Source organism: Elgaria multicarinata, chromosome 4 (genome assembly GCF_023053635.1).
Source record: "Elgaria multicarinata webbii isolate HBS135686 ecotype San Diego chromosome 4, rElgMul1.1.pri, whole genome shotgun sequence".
In the NCBI taxonomy this organism is placed as follows: domain Eukaryota; kingdom Metazoa; phylum Chordata; class Lepidosauria; order Squamata; family Anguidae; genus Elgaria; species Elgaria multicarinata.
Genome location: NC_086174.1, coordinates 61,940,573 through 61,958,130, shown reverse-complemented (window position 1 = coordinate 61,958,130; position 17,558 = coordinate 61,940,573). Strand labels below are relative to the sequence as shown.

At 41.8% G+C, this 17,558-nt stretch overlaps 1 protein-coding gene across 1 annotated transcript in view; it reads right to left on the bottom strand.

Moving 5' to 3' along the window:
- The window catches only part of TRIM67 (tripartite motif containing 67), a 47,648-nt gene that overhangs the window by 16,824 nt on the left and 13,266 nt on the right, over positions 1-17,558 (bottom strand). Inside the window, exons 2-5 of the mRNA XM_063125656.1 lie at positions 17,133-17,228; positions 15,839-15,961; positions 12,449-12,559; positions 10,391-10,550 (exon numbers count right to left, since the gene is read on the bottom strand). Coding sequence (XP_062981726.1) covers positions 10,391-10,550; positions 12,449-12,559; positions 15,839-15,961; positions 17,133-17,228 — 490 coding nt within the window. The remainder of the gene's footprint in view (positions 1-10,390; positions 10,551-12,448; positions 12,560-15,838; positions 15,962-17,132; positions 17,229-17,558) is intronic.

Here is a 17,558-nt window from a genome sequence, read left to right as displayed (position 1 = left end):
GGTGAATAAGCCCCCTCCCCCTGCCCCCTTACCTGGCTCTGCTGCTGTCTGGAGCAGACTGCGGACTGAGGCGGCGGAGCCAGGTAAGCCCCCTCCCCCCCACTTACCTTTCTCCGTTGTGGTCCAGAGCCAGCTTCAACTAAGGCCCAGGCTTCAGTTGAAGCTTGCACCAGACTGTGGTGGAGCCAGGTAAGCCCCCCTCCCCACCCCACTTACTTGCATTCAGAGCTCCGGATGTAGGCGAACTGCTTCGCCTCGATCCGCAGCACCTCCGACCCAATTCGGATCCGCCTTTGGTGGAGACGGATCAGGTCGCTCTGTTCCGGATTTGCAATCCGAATTGGAGCGGAGCACAGCCCTACTCAAAATGCCTAACCATCATTCAGAGCAAGTTCTCTGAACAGGGCCTGCATCTGGTAAAGTGCTAAATGAATCTTCAGTGAAGCCATGATCCGTCTTGTGTCATTACACAATGGACTTCTTTAGGATGCTGTCTCTCAACTCTTTTCTTGGACTATTTGAGGCAGAATGGTGATAATGCCATTGGACAACAACTTTGGTGTGCATTCAGTTCATCCAGTAACCCACATCTCAATGCATTAAATGCCATTAAATGTTCACGGAACTTCAACAGCAGCACATAGCTAAGCTAAACCTAACTTATTCTTGTTATTTGTATCATACACTCTTCTACTTAAGGCAACTTTCATTTTATCCATTTAGTAACTATCTGGTGCAGCACTTTATCTTTAAGAGCACAGCTTTTTTCAGCAGGGGGGCATTTCAGTGGTATAAATAAGTGCAGTGAAGCATCCTGTCATGTTTTTCGCTTGGGTAAATGATGCCACAATAAATGTGTTTCATGTGTATCTATAGACAAAATTCTCTCTGGCTTTGGCATTTAATATGAAAAGGTGAAATTCAAATTAAGATTGCCTTCTACAGATATGACATTCTACAACTGACCCTCTTTCTATGATTTTTACTGGGGGGTGAAACCTGCCTCAGAAAGTACTATCCTATTCCTAACCTTGACTCCAGAGCCATTAATGTGCAGCACATGAGGAAACAGGTGGGTGGGAAGGGATCTGGTGACAAATCAGTGGAACCAATGGCGAGGAGGGGAATATTTGCAATAGGCAGCTGCAGCAGGTGGAGTGTCATCAAAATTAAACCAGATCTTAGGAAGGAGGCATGTTAGAACAGAAGTGCTACATTTGAAGCTTTCATAATATAGCAGGATGAGTCTGTAATTTGTAGAAGTTTGGACACCAGTGCAATAGTACCGCATTGGATCAAGAAGCTAAGGATGGGTACAAACATGATTGGCTCAAATCTCAGAAGCTAAAGGAAGTATTAAAATTTATACTGTCTTACTTTACATCCAAGTATTTGATTTACCTCAGGCTACACCCGTATGAACATTCCAGTGTGCAAATCAATGTGTAATTAAGTTTTGGTGTCACCAAGCCCAATTAAGTATTGGCACCACTTCTCTGAGATAGGGTGCCATAAGTCTCACACTTAATTCGACTGCAAAATTCCTTCAGACTGAAGAGCAGGCCCTGAGCCTCCAACTTTGGGGTTCATCAGACGAGCGTTTTATCGCACATTCGCTACTGCCGACTCACGGTTTTTCACATGTCCTTTAGATGATGAAGTCTGCCTCCCGCTCCTTCTTGCCTTTTTTCCATCACAAAATGGACCCCTTTTAATCCGACTTTTCTTTGGGGGGAAACGGAATGTGCCACTGTTTCCTGTTGTGTGCAGGAAAAGCGGTGCAAAAAACACACCAGCCCCTGAATGGGCCATGTGGTCTTTGTTTTTCTTCCTCTTTCTTCTCTGGGAAGAAAGAGGAAGTAATGTGGAAGAGGAACAGGGGCAGAGAAGTGATGGTAGGTAACAGTGACCCCCCCCCCCCCGTCTGATGATGTTCACAGGGCCAGGTAGAGCTGCATTGGTTTCCTTGGCCACCTAAGTCAGCTGGTGGGGCTACTAATGCTGCCTAGACAGCTCCTCTGGGTAACGAAATTCAGTCTGCAACCTTTTCAGCAGGCCTCCTGCTTCAGAGGTGCTACAGTTGAGGCACTGGAGCCTGGCCTACTGGAGTTCCAGTTTGAAATCCCTGATGCATTATAGTTAGTCAACCAGTACTGCCAGGTCTATTTTTAAAAAGCCGACAAATAGGCTGCAAATCTCCAAATGTTTTAAGGATTGTGTTACTAATGTGCTGTTGACATTTCTGTTCCATAACACTGCCAATGCCATCACAGGGAAAAGAAGCAGCAGCCAGACACCTCTCCATCATGCCTTGATCTGTATGAGGCTGTTAGAGGAAGACGGAAAGGAAGCAGCTGCTGAACTTTGCAACTAAGAACCTAGTGCCTGAATTTGCTTTTTGTTTTTTCCTCCTCCCAATCCCCTTTCCTTTTGTGTCATGTTTTTTTAGATTGTAAGCCTGTGCGCAGGGACTGTCTTAAGAAATATTTTTGTAAGCCACCTTGAGAGCCTTTTTGGCTAAAGGGTGGGATAAAAGTGCTATAATAAAATGCATCCATTTCTCAAGCAATGAGAACATTTCCTTTCCCCATCATTTATTACTGATGAGATTCTAGGTTTGGAAAGGAAGATTATTGTACCAATAGCAAGAAATGCACACACACGTTGCCAGAGCAATTTTAATCCATCCTGCTCCTCCATTCATTGTCCTTAGTGCAAAACACTGTCTAGCGAAAGGCAGGCGTTCACCTCTCGGTGACCCCTGCAAGCTCAGTAAGGTTGAATAAGGACAGAAGCTTGGTTTTAAAAAAACAAAAAAACCACTCAATACTTCAAGCGATCACTGACAAAATGCATTATTCATTTAGGCTTAAAATAATCTAGTCTAATTAATTATGAGACAAAATGAGTTATTATTTTAAGCTTAACGATACTAGTGCAGTGACACACACACCCCAAGCAATCTAATAACCTGAAGCCCAGCACAAAAGAGTCTCCTCTATCTCTTTTCTCCAGTTTCCTACAACCCATTCACTGGCCAGTCCTTCATGCCCATCTCACAGCCGGCACAACTGACGTATACAGAAATGCAGCACACTTGCAGTAGTTGTCCATCTCCCTGCACCCATGACCACGACCACCCTCCAGGGAGGGTGCTGACTGGCGAGTCCTCTTCAGAAAAGCAAGCAAGCAAGGGAGTTCTCTTACGGAACGGTTGCCCACTTCTTGCTGCTCACAGACCCAGAGCCGCTGCCCCCACCAAAGGTGAAGGGGTGCCAAGCCGGTTCTGCCTGCTAAAAGCACTCCTGCGTTCAAGTATCATAATAACCTATCACTTCCTTACCCTGCAAACACTGCGCAACATGAGCGCAAAGTACAGAAAACTGAAAACCCATCACAAATCAGTTCAGAAACCAACCAACCAACCAAAAACAGAATCAAGAGGCAGAAATTGCAGGTACACCACAGATTAGCTACAGCATCATAGGGCTTGCGGGTGAGCGAGATGTTGCGGTAGCATAGAAGAAAAGGCTAGTGTCGACTGGGCCAGAAAGAGGCAAAGCTCTTTCTTTGGCTTCTCATAGAAGCAGAGCGTGCAGCTGGAATGCCACAGAAGGTTCACATTCTCCATTGGTGTAAGAATGTCCAAATGGCGCTGGGGGCTCCGATGTCAGTGCGGCTGTGAATCCACTCTGGGTTTCAGTCAGAACTCTAAAGGAGCTGTTCAAGCTGCTGAACCCTATCCCCAAAATGGATTCTGCATCTTGGATATCTCCTTCAGAGTCCTGACTAATTCTGATTGAAACCCTAAGTGGATTCACAACCCCATGACACCAGAGCCACTAGCCTGAACTGTTTTGAAATAAGAGATCAAAGACTGCAATCCTATGTCTATTTACTTGGGAGTAAACCCCACTGAATTCAATTGGAGTTATTTCTCAGTAGACACACATAGAATTGCTCTCACACATAGAATTGCTCTGTTAGGATTTACCTGATTAGAGGTATCTGAGATTGTTGCAGAATAGTTGTCATGTTTTGAGTTCTGGTTGTATTTTTATTTATTTACTATTATGATTTTATTGCATTTTTATACCGCCCAATAGCCAAAGCTATCCAGGAGGCTTACAAAAATTAAAACCATGGAAATCATTCAAAATATAAAACAAATAGTATAAAAGCATAATATAAAATACAATATAAAAACACAACCAGGATAAAATCGAACAGCAGTGCAGAAATTAATACAGATTTAAAATACAAATGTAAAACAGCAAAGTTAAAATTAAGTTGATAGACTGTTAAAATGCTGAGAAAATTAAAAGGTCTTCATCTGGTGTCTAAAAGAGTATAGTGTATTTATTATTTATTTTTATATTATTATTATTATTATTATTATTATTATTATTATTATTATTATTATTATTATATAAGCCCACACTATACAGAAACACCATACTATTACAATAACAGCAGAAATCTGCGTGAAGCGGTTAGTGTCAGGACCAGGGAAAACTGAATTCTAATCTCCGCTCATCGATGAAACTTAATGGGGGAGCCAGTCCCTATCTCTCAAACTAACCCACCTCACAACGTTCTTATGAGCATAAGATAGGGAAGAGGAGAATCGTGTATCTCATCCTGAAAACTTGGATGAAGGTGGGATAAAATTACGGTGACCATATTTTGGAAACCAAAAAGGAGGACAACATGGTCGGCCCCCAAGGGGATGTGTCCAGCACCAAGGGGGCGTGTCCAGCACCAAGGGGGCGTGCCCACCCGAACATAGCCTTGGTCACATGTCTGATTTTACAGCACACATTTAAGACAAATCTGTTCTACATAACATCTTAATGTTAAAATCACTGAAATAAAGAACAAGTGAGAGATTCAATGTATCTGAAATTAACTTCACTCACTCCTACTTTTGTAGGTTCTGCTGTACTTTGAAGCTTTTTCTATGCTGTTGACATTTCTGTTCCATAACACTGCCAATTTTATTAAAACGCTCTTTTCTGACTGTGTCTTCACTCATTGCAAGCTGCTGTTGTTGTTAACAGGGTTTGCTACTGGCCGGCCGGATGGCTGGCTTTTTTAAATTTCAATTTTTTTAAAAAGCTTGTGTATAATTGTCACAAGTTTCTCTACTCTAACATTAGGGTGGGTGTTGTGGCAGTTTACCTAAAGACTGGAGATCCCCTTAATGCCAAGGGCTGAATGCTCAATATGCAAAACCCCAAAGAGGAGGTTTGACAACCTGAGTTTGAAGGATATGGCTCCAGCAGTTTTAAAACACAATAATTTAAAAACTTTGAACTTTTAAAAAAATCCTTAAAAAAATGGATGAACAGATCTGATTCAAACCTGGCATGGCTAAATCTCTCCTTAAGAGCTATCATGGTGCCAACTTTCAGCCCTTTATCTTTTAAAAATGTCATTTTTAAAAAATAATTTTAAAACCTCAAACTTTTTTTAAAAAGCCTAAAACTCAATGGATGGACAGATCTGTTTCAAACTTGGCACAGCTAAAGTCCTTGTTAAGAGCAATCATGGTGCCAAGTTTCATCTCTTTATCTTTAAAAATAATATATTTTTTAAAAAATTAAATTCTCAAATTTTAAAAAATTCCTAAAAATCAATGGATGAACAGATCTGTTTCAAATTTGGTATGGCTAAAGCTCTACCTAAAAGCTATCATGGTGCCAACTTTCAGCACTTTATCTTTAAAAATGACAGTTTAAAAAATAATAATTTAAAAACCTCAATTTAAAAAAAAATCCTAAAAAATCAATGGATGAACAGATCTGTTTCAAAATTGGTGTGGCTAAATCTCTACCTAAATCCTATCATGGTGCAAAGTTTCATCTCTTTATCTTTAAAAATGACGATTTTAAAAATAATAATTTTAAAACCTCAATTTTAAAAAAAATCCTAAAAAATCAATGGATGAACGGATGTGTTTCAAATTTGGTATGACTAAAGCCCTTCCTAAGAGCTACCATCGTGCCAGGTTTCATGTCTTTATCTTAAAAAATGACGGAGTTATAAGCATTTTTGTTAATTCCCATTAGAGCTGTTCTTTGGAAAAAAATCCGGATTTCCCCTCCCCCTTCAGTCATATGGTCACCCTAATAAAAGGTAAGAAAGAAATAATAAATTGGCCTGTGCTGAGTGGGGGGGGGATCTACACTACTGCTTTTAAAGCGCTTTAAAGCACTTTGAAAACGTTTTGAAAACTGTATATGCAGTGTGTCCTGGGCCTCAACAGTTGTCAAAACTGTTACAAAGCGCTTTAAAGTGCTTTAAAGCAGTAGTGTAGATCCCCCCCGGGACTCTATTTTACATATCATTACTATAATGAGTAATCCCAACACTCCTTGGGAGAAAGATTGAACATAACCGTAGGATGCTCTGAGGAAGTCTTATTTCTTTTACAAATATCTTTGCAAATCAACCTCCTTCGTAGTGGCATGTTGCTTAGGGTGGTACCTAGCTGCTGGAGTGGGGAGACGTCTCACAGCTCTGTTAAATTCATTATCTGCTTATCTGAATGGAAGCTATCAAAAACGCTTCTTGCAGTAGCTTCATTAATATTACCCATTTAGGTCAAGATGCAATACCCTTTTGGCAAGCAGATATTTTGCCTGTAACTACTTATCTAAATTCAAACATTTTCTGTTGTTCCTCCAAGGATTTAGCTGTCAAATTAGCTGGCATAATTGCTTTAGATTGAGTCATGAGAGTTCAGTATTAAGCCTACTGAAATCAAATGAACTTTTGCTGAACAGGTTCATCATTTATGAACCATGTTTGTGGGGATGGACTGCAAAGGCACAGGCACTCATCTATGAACCATGAAGTTCCCTTCAGTAGAAGTGTCCTTGTCTGAAACATAGTCTTCTGTGTTTCATCAAAGGAAATTCAGCCCTTTTTAACTTGCTGTAGCTGTGGCAATTTAAATTTTGATTGGTTTGTACTTTATTTTATTTATTACATTTATATCCTCCTTTTTTCCTCTGTAAGGAACCCAAAGTGGCATACATAAAGCTCCATCCAACGAGCGTTTTATTGCACGCTCATTACTGGGCACTCACAGAGTTTGCTCAGATCCCTCACATGATGTCATCTGCCTCCCACATGCCTTCCGACCCTTCTGGCCTTCCTTGTGCCATAAGAAAAAAAAAACCCTAATTAAATCCAATGTTTTTTTAAACTTGGAATTGCTGCCCTCTCCTGCTGTGTGCCATTTGAACAGCGGACTCAATGAGCCTCGTGCTCGTTCTGTACTTCTTCTTTTGAAAAGAGGAAGTAACTGAGGAATGAAAACACGAAAGTAGGTAGCGTGTTAGCCCCCGGTGTGATGGAGCTTATAATCCTCCTCTCCATGTTATCCTCACAACAACAACCCTGTGAGGTAGGCTGGGCTGAGAGTCTGTGACTGGCCCAAAGTCACCCGGTGAGCGTCCACGGTCTAGTGGGGAGAAGAACCCAGATCTCCCAACTCCTAGTCCAACACTCTAGCCACTACATCACACTTTGCACAATTATAGACATCAGCTTGATTATTAGCTCTGCAGGTGTCATTTTTATGTAGAATTTTGAGGCTTGTAATGGTGGAACCATTCTTTTTGCAACTCATTCTTTGCCCCTTTAATATTTATTACATTTTTAGACTGGCCAATAGCTGAAACTCTCTGGGTGGTTTGCAAAAGAAAACTTAACCATACAATAGAAAAACATAATGAAACTTACTATAAAAACCTAAAAGAGAATAAAATCAAAATAAAAACCAAAGTAACCGACTCCCTTGGAATAAAACTCAAAAGGGGACCTCTAGCTGGGAACAGAAACTGGAAAGAGGTGCAGCTTGCACTAGCTGTTCAAATGTCCTGTGTTGAACTGCAGGAAAAATGGGTGCAAACTCACTCTTAGCATTTTGAGTTCACAGTTTTATTGTTTTAGCATAGGTTGGCTCCACCAGGTTCGAGCCAGGGACAAATTTATGCCCTGGATTTTGCACAACAAAGAACACACCGGCTCAAAGATCTCTTGCTAATAGTGCTGCATTCTATCTAGGTGCAAACTGTGCCCCGGAAACTAATCATAATCTCTTTTGCACACGATAAATATAAGGCTATAGGCCAAGGCTTAGCAGGCACATACACTTGTTCAGAGACTCTCACTCACAGTCCCATACATATTGTCCACATACTTCAGTTGCCATTCACACATGACCCCTCTACCTTTCTCCTAAGTTCACTCTCGAGCAGAAATTAAATTTTGGAAAATTAAAAGTTCCTGCATCTGAAATGTCAACGTTTTATGGTCCAAACCTATGCATCTTTAGACAGAAAAATAATAATCTCCCTGATGAGGCTCGCCTGGCGCCAACGCTGCTATCTTTCCTGCGCCAGGTTAAGACTTTCCTCTTTGCCCAGGCATGTGGCGGCACATCCTAATTACCCACACGTTTAGTTTTTAATCGGTTTTTAATGCTTTATGTGTGTATGTTCTGTGTTTTAGAGTTTTAAATTTTGTATACTTGTTTTTACCTCAATTTTAGAATTTCTGTAAACCGCCCAGAGAGCCCTGGCTATGGGAGCAGTATATAAGTGTAATAAATAAATAAATAATAAACTCCCAGCATTCCCCAGCCAGTCATGCTAAACGTGCATAGGATAGTGGCCTTTCACTGTTGGCAAACTCTGTCATGTTTTGCTGGTCAGCATTCTTGTTAGGATCAAATAGCACACAGCATAAGCTGTCAACCATCAACTACTGTGAGAATTTCAACAACAGTTGTCAAATATCAAATACTATCAATATGCCAATTATCAAATGCTGTCAAAAACTAAAAGTCTATATTGAATACTAAATGCTATTTCACTCCAGTTATTAAAACAATTACTTACACACACAACAGCCATCCAAACTGTCAAACGCTAATTATTATTGCATATCGACTATCAATTACATGTAAATACTTAGATGTCAAATGTTATCACATAAAAACTTCTGAAAAACAGTAAAATGTCAAATACTGAAATTAGATATCATCAGATGTACAATTCTGACATCAATTATACGAATATGTAAGAGTATCTTAGAAAATATTCAACACCAAAATGCAGCTGGGAGAGTTTTATGGAGCAAATTTATTTCAGCTCCAGATCTGCGTGATTCCATATGGTTCCACCACACATTTCAGTGTGCGGCGATGGCTTTATGGTGCAATTTTGTTCATGTCTACTGAGTTCCATGGGACTTATTCCCAAGTAAGAGGGTATAGGATTGCAACTTTAAAAAGGGATTAGACACATTCATGGAGAATAATCCTATTGAAGGTTGCTAGTCGTAATGACTTTATGGAACCTCTAGGCTCAGCGGCAAGATGCCTATGAGTATGAGCTGCTGGAGGCTGTTGTCCTCATGTCTTGGTTTGGGTCTTTCCAGAAGCATGTAATTTGCCTCTGCAAAAAAAAGAAAAAAGGATGCTAGACTAGAAGAGCCTTTGGTCTGATCCAGCAGGGCTCTTCTTAGATTCTTCAGGGAAGAAACATCCAAAGAACATGAATAAGCATGATAGTTGTGTTGGCAACTGATTTTTTAATTAATGCTGTTACTGATCTGCAGCACTCACCAAAGAAGCAAAGCTATTGTTTAGGGTTATGGCTATGTTAGCAAACTTGCCGACTTTAGAAAAGTGCAGATGGTCCCACTTCCGCCCCCCACTCTGTCCCCACTGTCTACATGCAGGGAAAACCCCACGATGGCTGAGGATCTGCACCCCACCAGTTAGATGACACTGGCATAGCTTCATCTTTCTGCGATGCTCTGATATGAAAAAGCTGGAGGTTTACCCTGACTTTTTCAAAGGGAGCAACACCGCCACAGCACTTCCGCTGTGTAATGTTGCTCCGCGGCCAATCTGGGGCCAACCAGGGGGTGAAGCCTGGTGGAAGGTGACTAGCGATTGGTTGCCTTCCACCAGGAAGAGGGCGGGGGTGGCTCTGGGACCTGGATGGCCACCCAGAAACCCTGCGCTCTTTTATCGGTGTCGGGATTACCCAACGCTGTGATGGACAAGGGAAAGCGAGGGGTTGAGGAGGGAGGCGGCACCAACCTGGTGTCATGAAGACAGCCCCAGTCTGAAGGCCTTTTTTAAATCTTCTCAGATGCCTACCATTATGTACTACTATTGCCTGAGCTTGTTAGGGTCAAGGGAAGAGACACGGATGTTGCCTCAACACACAAATGGCGGCTTACATCTCTATAAGAGACTCCTGTCTCAGAGGCCTATCTCAGCCTCAGCCTCACCACTGCGGTTTGAAATCCTGATGCAAGAGAGAGAAAGAGAGAAGAAAGAGAAAATCAATCTACAAAAGCTCACCCCTACATTTCATCTGAATGAAGTCCAGCTGATGAATTGACTGCAATAATGGCTCGCTATCCAAAGTCAGATCAAATTCAGCCGATACTTTTGGTTCCAGAGCTCCTTTGACCCACTGCTCCTGAGACACTTGGACACGTTTGATTAAAGCATCTGAAATCTGAAAGTGAAACATTTAATCTCCAAATGTACATGGCAAAACTACAGAACAATCAGTTTGAAGCAGGGGTATTGCTAGGCCTGTAAAAGATTTGGGCCCCAGGCCTATAGGACACAAACCTGCATATGCTAATTTATATCTATACATGTAATTTTAGAAATAAATATAAGGATCTTTAAAAATTTTGTGGGAGACAAAACCAATCAATTTCTCATCTAAATCATCTCAAATAAAATAAATTCTACCATTAATTTATATCCTCCCCCAGATTATCCAAAATCATCTCAAATAAAATTAATTCTTCAATTAATTTGCAATTAATAAGTCTCAGATCATCCCAAACTAATGGGAAAAAATGTTTTCTCTAAGATTAATTGCCATGTAGGGGGAGATTTTTGTGGTGTGTCAAGAGTGTTGCAGCATATGGAAAGAGGAAAGTTAACTCTTTCCTCCCCAGCTGCAATCCTCCTAGAAAATTGCCCTCTGAATGGCCATTAAGATGAGGACACTCATGGACACTTAGGGCTTTGTGGAATAGATCTAGGCCCCTGTGAATTAAGTTAGAACTGACCGTGACTGAAGGTCTTATAGTTGCAGGTGTAACCCCCATGGACTGAATGGTTTAGTCCCTTTCTGGTGGAGTCAGAGGGAGGGTGAAGAGAAACAAAACAAAAACAAAGAACAAAAAGAGTCCTCTTGTTCTGCTGGATTATGGCTCTTTTTGAAGCCCTTTAGATTAAAGGGAAATCACGTTTGCTTACCGTTGCTTTGCTTCCTGCTTCTCTGCCGCATTTGAAATGCAATGAATTACGCAGGAGGAGAGCAGCAACCATGTGGTCTGTAAATTAAAGCTTCCGAGCTCATACAGTTCAGTGGAACAGCACCCCCTAGTGGATGTTTTGTAGCACACTTTCGAATGCACATGGCAGGAAATCCCGATAAATTTCAGAAGAATTGGGTTTTTCAAGATTTATTTTTAAGCAGAATAATGGAGGGAAGAAGTGGGAGACGCACAAGAGGCTCACGCTTTAGTCAAAATGACCTGCAAACTTCCGGGAGTGACCAGTCACGAGCATGCTTTCAATCGCTCGTATAAAGAAGCTCATAATCTAGTATAAGATAAACTGTACTGATATTTCTGTATAGCAGGATTTCAAGGGGATGGGAAATAATTTTTGTATCTTTGATATTTGTAATATTTATATTACTATTTCAGGGCTAATACCTTGAAAGACAAGCTACCAATTGTGGATTGTCCTGTGGTCTAAAGTTAAGGTAACTACAAAAAGATTACTGACGTATCCAGCATCTTGTGAACCCAAAGACAATTTGCGACTAGCATATACAAGCAAGAACTCCATATTTTTGTTTGGACTCAGAAGGACTAATTGTGGCATTTATTTATATTGGGAAATCATTGCATGTTTTGTATAATTTTAATTCTTGCTAAAGACATGTTTGTTCAGTTACACCTTTGCAAGTTTTATTCTAATTGAGCCCCGTAGGACCCACACAGGTTACACAGACACTCAAGGGAACAGGACAGCCTGGGACGGCCCAAACGCCCTCAGGTTTTATTAGAACCACACGAGACTTCCACACACCAAGTGGCAATTCCTTTTGCCTGTGTACACTGGGTGGAAAGGTACAAGAAGAGGAACACTTGTGGGAGATTAACCAATGTAAATGGACCAATTTCCTATCAGAAGAATCCACCACTTCCTAGCTTTCTCCATGGCAATGGATGGAACAGCCTGTGTATTATTGCCCAGGCCTGTGTATGCATCAGAAAGCCTGCGGGTCTAAAATGATCACTTCAAAAAATATAGTCCTCTGTAAAAAAAAAAAAAAAAAAAAATTTTAATGCTCATTTCCCACAAAATTAGAAGACAATATACCTGTAAAAATCCAGAAGGGTCATTTTCTTTGATTACTTCAAGACAATATTCCATAAGCCCTGTAGACTGACGCAGTTTCAGAGTACAGTGATTTATCTGGTCCCACACAACCTAGGGAGAGAAAAATTCTGTATAAGGTGGGCAGTCCTCTCAGCTGCCACTGAATTAAGTAAATCATTGCTGAAGCAACAGAAGAAGAGCGGAGAGCTCGTTGGAGCTGTATTTGCTCTAGAAGCCATCTTGAAACTGCCCCATCCCCATCGGCTCCACTTATTTGCTCTGGATTGTAAATGTTGATAATTAGTTTGGCAAGATGTCACCTTTGGCAAACCTCAATTTGCAAGGGAAGTTAAATGTTCCGGACTCATTTCTGTTCATGGCTGAATACACTGAATCTAATGGGTGGTTAATTTGTGGACTTTACAACTGCTGACTTCCAAGCTTTTAATGAAAGTAACTAAATTCCAGTGCGTTAATCAGGAATAGCTATGTAGATTAATGCTACTGCAGCAACAAATGAAGAACTTCAAATCAAACCTGTACACTCATTTTCTTTCATTAGCATAGAGTCGTGCACCATGCCTCTGAATATGCTTTGGAAAAACAGCAGGAGTGGGCTGTTGCTGACTGGGTTCAGACAACACAATAACCAATGGTGGTTAAAATAGTCAACAGTTGGTTATTTAACCCACCGTGGGTTATTGTGTTGTGTGGGGGGAGTTTTTTTAACCAAACAGCTGGTTATTTTGCCAAAATAACCAACGCTGTGCAGAGTGGGCTATTTATTTATTTATTTATTATTGCATTTATATCCCGCCTTTTTCCTTCCAAGGAATCCAAGGCGGCATACATAATCCTCCTCCTCCTCTCCATTTTATCCTCACAACAACAACCCTGTGAGGTAGGTTGGGCTGAGAGTCTGTGACTGGCCCAAAGTCCCCCAGTTGGTTTCCATGGCCAAGTGGGGACTAGAACCTGGATCTCCCAACACCCAGTCCAACACTTCAGCCACTTCACCACACTGCAGAGTAGGCTATTTGAACCACCATTGGTTATCATGTTGTGTGGACAGCACCATTGGTTATTTCTACGGCCACCATTGGTCATTTCATCAGCCACAGAGCTGCAAAGTGGTGGCTGCTGCTCTAGTCCAACTGGTAGGATAGATTTTTGGCAGCAATGGCTGATGGGATACTAGCAGGAGGACTGAGTGGGGAGAGAAGGTGGGGGATGAGTGAGTCAACCCAACATGAACTTATAGCCAACTCAATGGTGATCCTAATCCACACCACGGTTGATTATTATCATCTTGTGTGGGGAGTACCCCCTAGGTAAACAACTGTTGAATTGATTGTTGTCTGAATGCAGCCATGGCCTGCTTGTGGGCATTTAGTGGGAAACAAAATGCTGATCTTGATAGGCCTTTGGTCTGATCCTTGGACTAGGCTTAATCCCTAATCTATCCTCTGTTGCTTAGATGACTATCAAGGAGAGTCAATTAAGGGCATAAACCAGTAAGACATTGTGGCTGGAAGAGAAGCAGGTGGTTGGCAGGTGGGGATGCAGGAGGATATTACAGTCCTTTTACTTGAGGTTCACTAAAAGCTGGAGTCAGCCCTGCGGTCAGGTGTATTTTGAATCTCCACTTGCTTTTAATAAATCTCTTCCACAAACAAAGCATTCATAGGGCTCCATCACACCTACTTTTTTTTCCTGGTTTGCCTCCGCAATTTCCACCTCCGCTTCATTAGCGCATCAAGCTAATGGTCCTTTTCACGTGTGTTTGTGGTATCACTACTGTACCGATGAAATTTCTTTTCGCTTGTTTGCCCTCCCACTCCACCCCGCCCCTTGTCCTTCCCCCTCCAGTTCATTGGTTCTTGTCGTTGATGGACATTGTGATGGACTGGCGCCTTCAATGCCCCCAAGAAAGGACATAGCGTGAGGACGGCAGTACACAGGGGTGGAAGGGTACTTTAATCCTGCATGGAGGAAATAAACTGGACTTTCCCCACTCTAGGAAAACACAGAAAAAGGAGGGGAAGAAGTGAGGTGAATGCAAGATAGGCACGATGTCATGTGAGTACTGCCCTGCAAAACGGCAAACCAGGCATGACGAGAGAGTGATAAAATGCTGCAATGATGGAGCCCATAATCACAGTCAAGGCTGTTAGCTCCAATGTCAGTGGAGTGGTGAATCTGCTCCAGGTTTCAGTCAGAACTCTAAAGGAGGATAGATCCTTTAGAATTCCGACTGGTTCTGACTGAAACCTGAAGCCAATTCACTGCCTCACTGATAACAGAGCCAACAGTTTCCACTGAGTAATCATACAATAAAAATCTTAAGTATTTGGCCAGTTATTATCAAGGGAGACTTCTCCTGATAGGCAGAAAAATAGAAAGGGGAAGCATTGCTTTAGCACAGACATTTATATAGCCATGCTCTTTGGGTTCCTCACAGGTCATCTTAGTGTGCTCTTATTTACAATGACTCAAAGACAGAGACTTATTTCAGCACCGATCCCCAAAACCCTACTCGGGGTGGAACTAGATATGATAAGGAAAACATGGGGGTCCCACCCTTATGTTTTTTCTTGCAAATTCCCCCTCAGGGTGGGGGAATTTGCAAGGGAAAACCAGCCAGGGTAAGCAGTGTGTTCAACCCTTCCTCTGCCCACAGATTCTCCCCTCAAATGCCCTCCGGGCCACTTAAAACTCAGCAGGGTTCTGAAATGGAGAGTAAGCCTGGGCAGAGGTGGTAGGTGTGCATAACGAGGGAGAACTTGGAGAAGCTAATTCACAAGCCCGGGACGGGTTCATCTGCCAGCCCTATATCTTCCCAGCAAACATTCCCCTCTTGCAAACACCCCACACGTTTATCCCACCAGATGTGGGATTCAGACTGTGCAATTTTGTCCTCAGTCTAATGCAGGGGAAGGCCATCTATAGCCATTGGTGGCTGATGCCTATTGGGGCTTGTGGGGCTGAGGGCAAGGCAAGTACTCAATATTCTACTGAGATTGTTGGAGGAGGGCAGGAGAAGACCATCCTGGCACTCAGCAGCTGCAATGCTGTGCATTGGAGCAAAAGTACGTTTTTTGGGGATCTCTTTGCCACAAGTAGGTTGGGAGAGGTGAAGGGGTGCTGCTCCATTTGTCCCAAATATAGAGCTCTCTCTGCCTATGGCTTCCAAATGTTTTAGCCTTCAACTTCCATCAGCCCTAGCCAGCATAGCCAATGGTGAGGAATCATGGGAGTTGTCAGTCAAAATATCTGGAGTGTTGCCCATCCCTGATCCAATGGATCTTGACATGAGCTCCGGACATTACTCAGTGGATATTATCCCAAGGAAATCTGCAATGGGTGGTGCTAATGGAGGATTTCACTGACCTTTAGCTTGTGCTCTCGCTCTTTGGTAACTTTTGTGAGCAGTTTTGCCTTCTGACGAGTCAAAGCGTCCACCAGAGCATCACACTGAGCAACTAGACAAGCTTCATAGTCCAAACCATTTTCCTTGAAGACGAAAAGAAAAGGCTCAGTTCTATAGCGGAAAGGATTGGTTTATTCAACGCACTGCCATTTCATTTTTCTGTTCCTTTCTAAAAGGTTTGGCAGATCAGCCCGATTGCACGATTCTTTATAAGTCGCAGCATTAAATAGCTTGCTGCAAAATGTCTACGATCAAGGTGATTATGCCAGAAGATTGATATATTCTAACCTTTCGCATATTTCATCCCCTGCCCCACCCCCAGTTTGGAGAAATGTTACTATAAAACAAGACAGGAGTTGGCACTGTCTATGGATGTACGGTTGCCAAGGAATGCTTTTAAATGAACCAACCTAATTTGCACTTCTAGAACATGGTTATCCTTCAGATTAAGTTCTCTTTTCAAAAGCTACATACAAAAATGTTTGTATGTTGTGGAAATTCTGTACAAAATTAGGGAAATCCTGTACAAAAAATGTCATTGTTCCAGGAAGCCTTTTCTTAATGACTAGCCACGGTTCACTTTTCATTTTGCTTCTTTTAAAATCTATCTTAAAGTGTTTTATTCTGTTTTTATTTCATTTTATCTTGTACACCACTCTGAAATTTTCTTTGAGGAGTAGTATATAAACATTGTAAATAAATAAATAAATAAATAAATAAGGCTCCACTGACCAGTGGAGGCTGGTGGCTCTGATGTCGTGGAGCGGTGAATACTGGAGAGCTCCTTTAGAGTTCTGACTGAAATCTGGAGTGGATTTGCTGCCCCACTGACATCAGAGCCACTGGCCTCCACTGGCACTGATCATATCTGAGGGTGCAGGAAGCTCCATCATTGGGATGCCTGTATCGAGAATGCCTTCTCTTGGATTGCTACCTATCGAATGCTGGCAAGTGTGGCATCCCCAGTAGAACTCAGTATCCAGGCAGCTGCATGAGGAAGAGAAGGCACTACGTCATTCAATTCCATTACGGTTAAAATTATGATCCAAATCCTTCCATCAAAGCATTTGGGCTGCGGCTTAGCACAGAATTAGGTGTTGTCCTGGATTGTGGCTTTTAGCATTTGCTTCAAGTCAAGCAGTTAAACAATCCCATTACAATCAATCAGAAAACTACAAAATATGGTTAGTCAACCAGTTTAGTAATGACCTCTCATTACAAAATCCCTAACAGATGGAATCCTATAATTATTACCTGTATCTGCTGTAAAATATTTTTCAGCTGAACCAGAAATTCTTTTGCTTCCTTTGCTTTATCCGAAATCCCGTTCAGAGCCTGAGACAGCTGCGCCTGTAAAAAAATAAAGTCCAGTGGAACAAAATATAAGATTATCGTTAGCCTTTACAATTAATGCCTAAAATACTTACTTTCCATCTCAAGCATTCCAACACCTGCTAGAATCAGGATTTTATTTAAAGAAAAAAAAAGATCAATATGTATTCACTTTCCAAATTCTTTTCATTCAGGATTATTTTGGTCCTGTAGACACAATAAGGCAGCAGTTCTAAGCTTTTGGGGAGAGCAACTGAGAGGCCATTGGCTGCTGTGGACCTCCCTCTCCACAAGTGGCTGGGATGGCCGGGTGGCCATTTTATATAGCACTGTCCACTATTTCAAGGT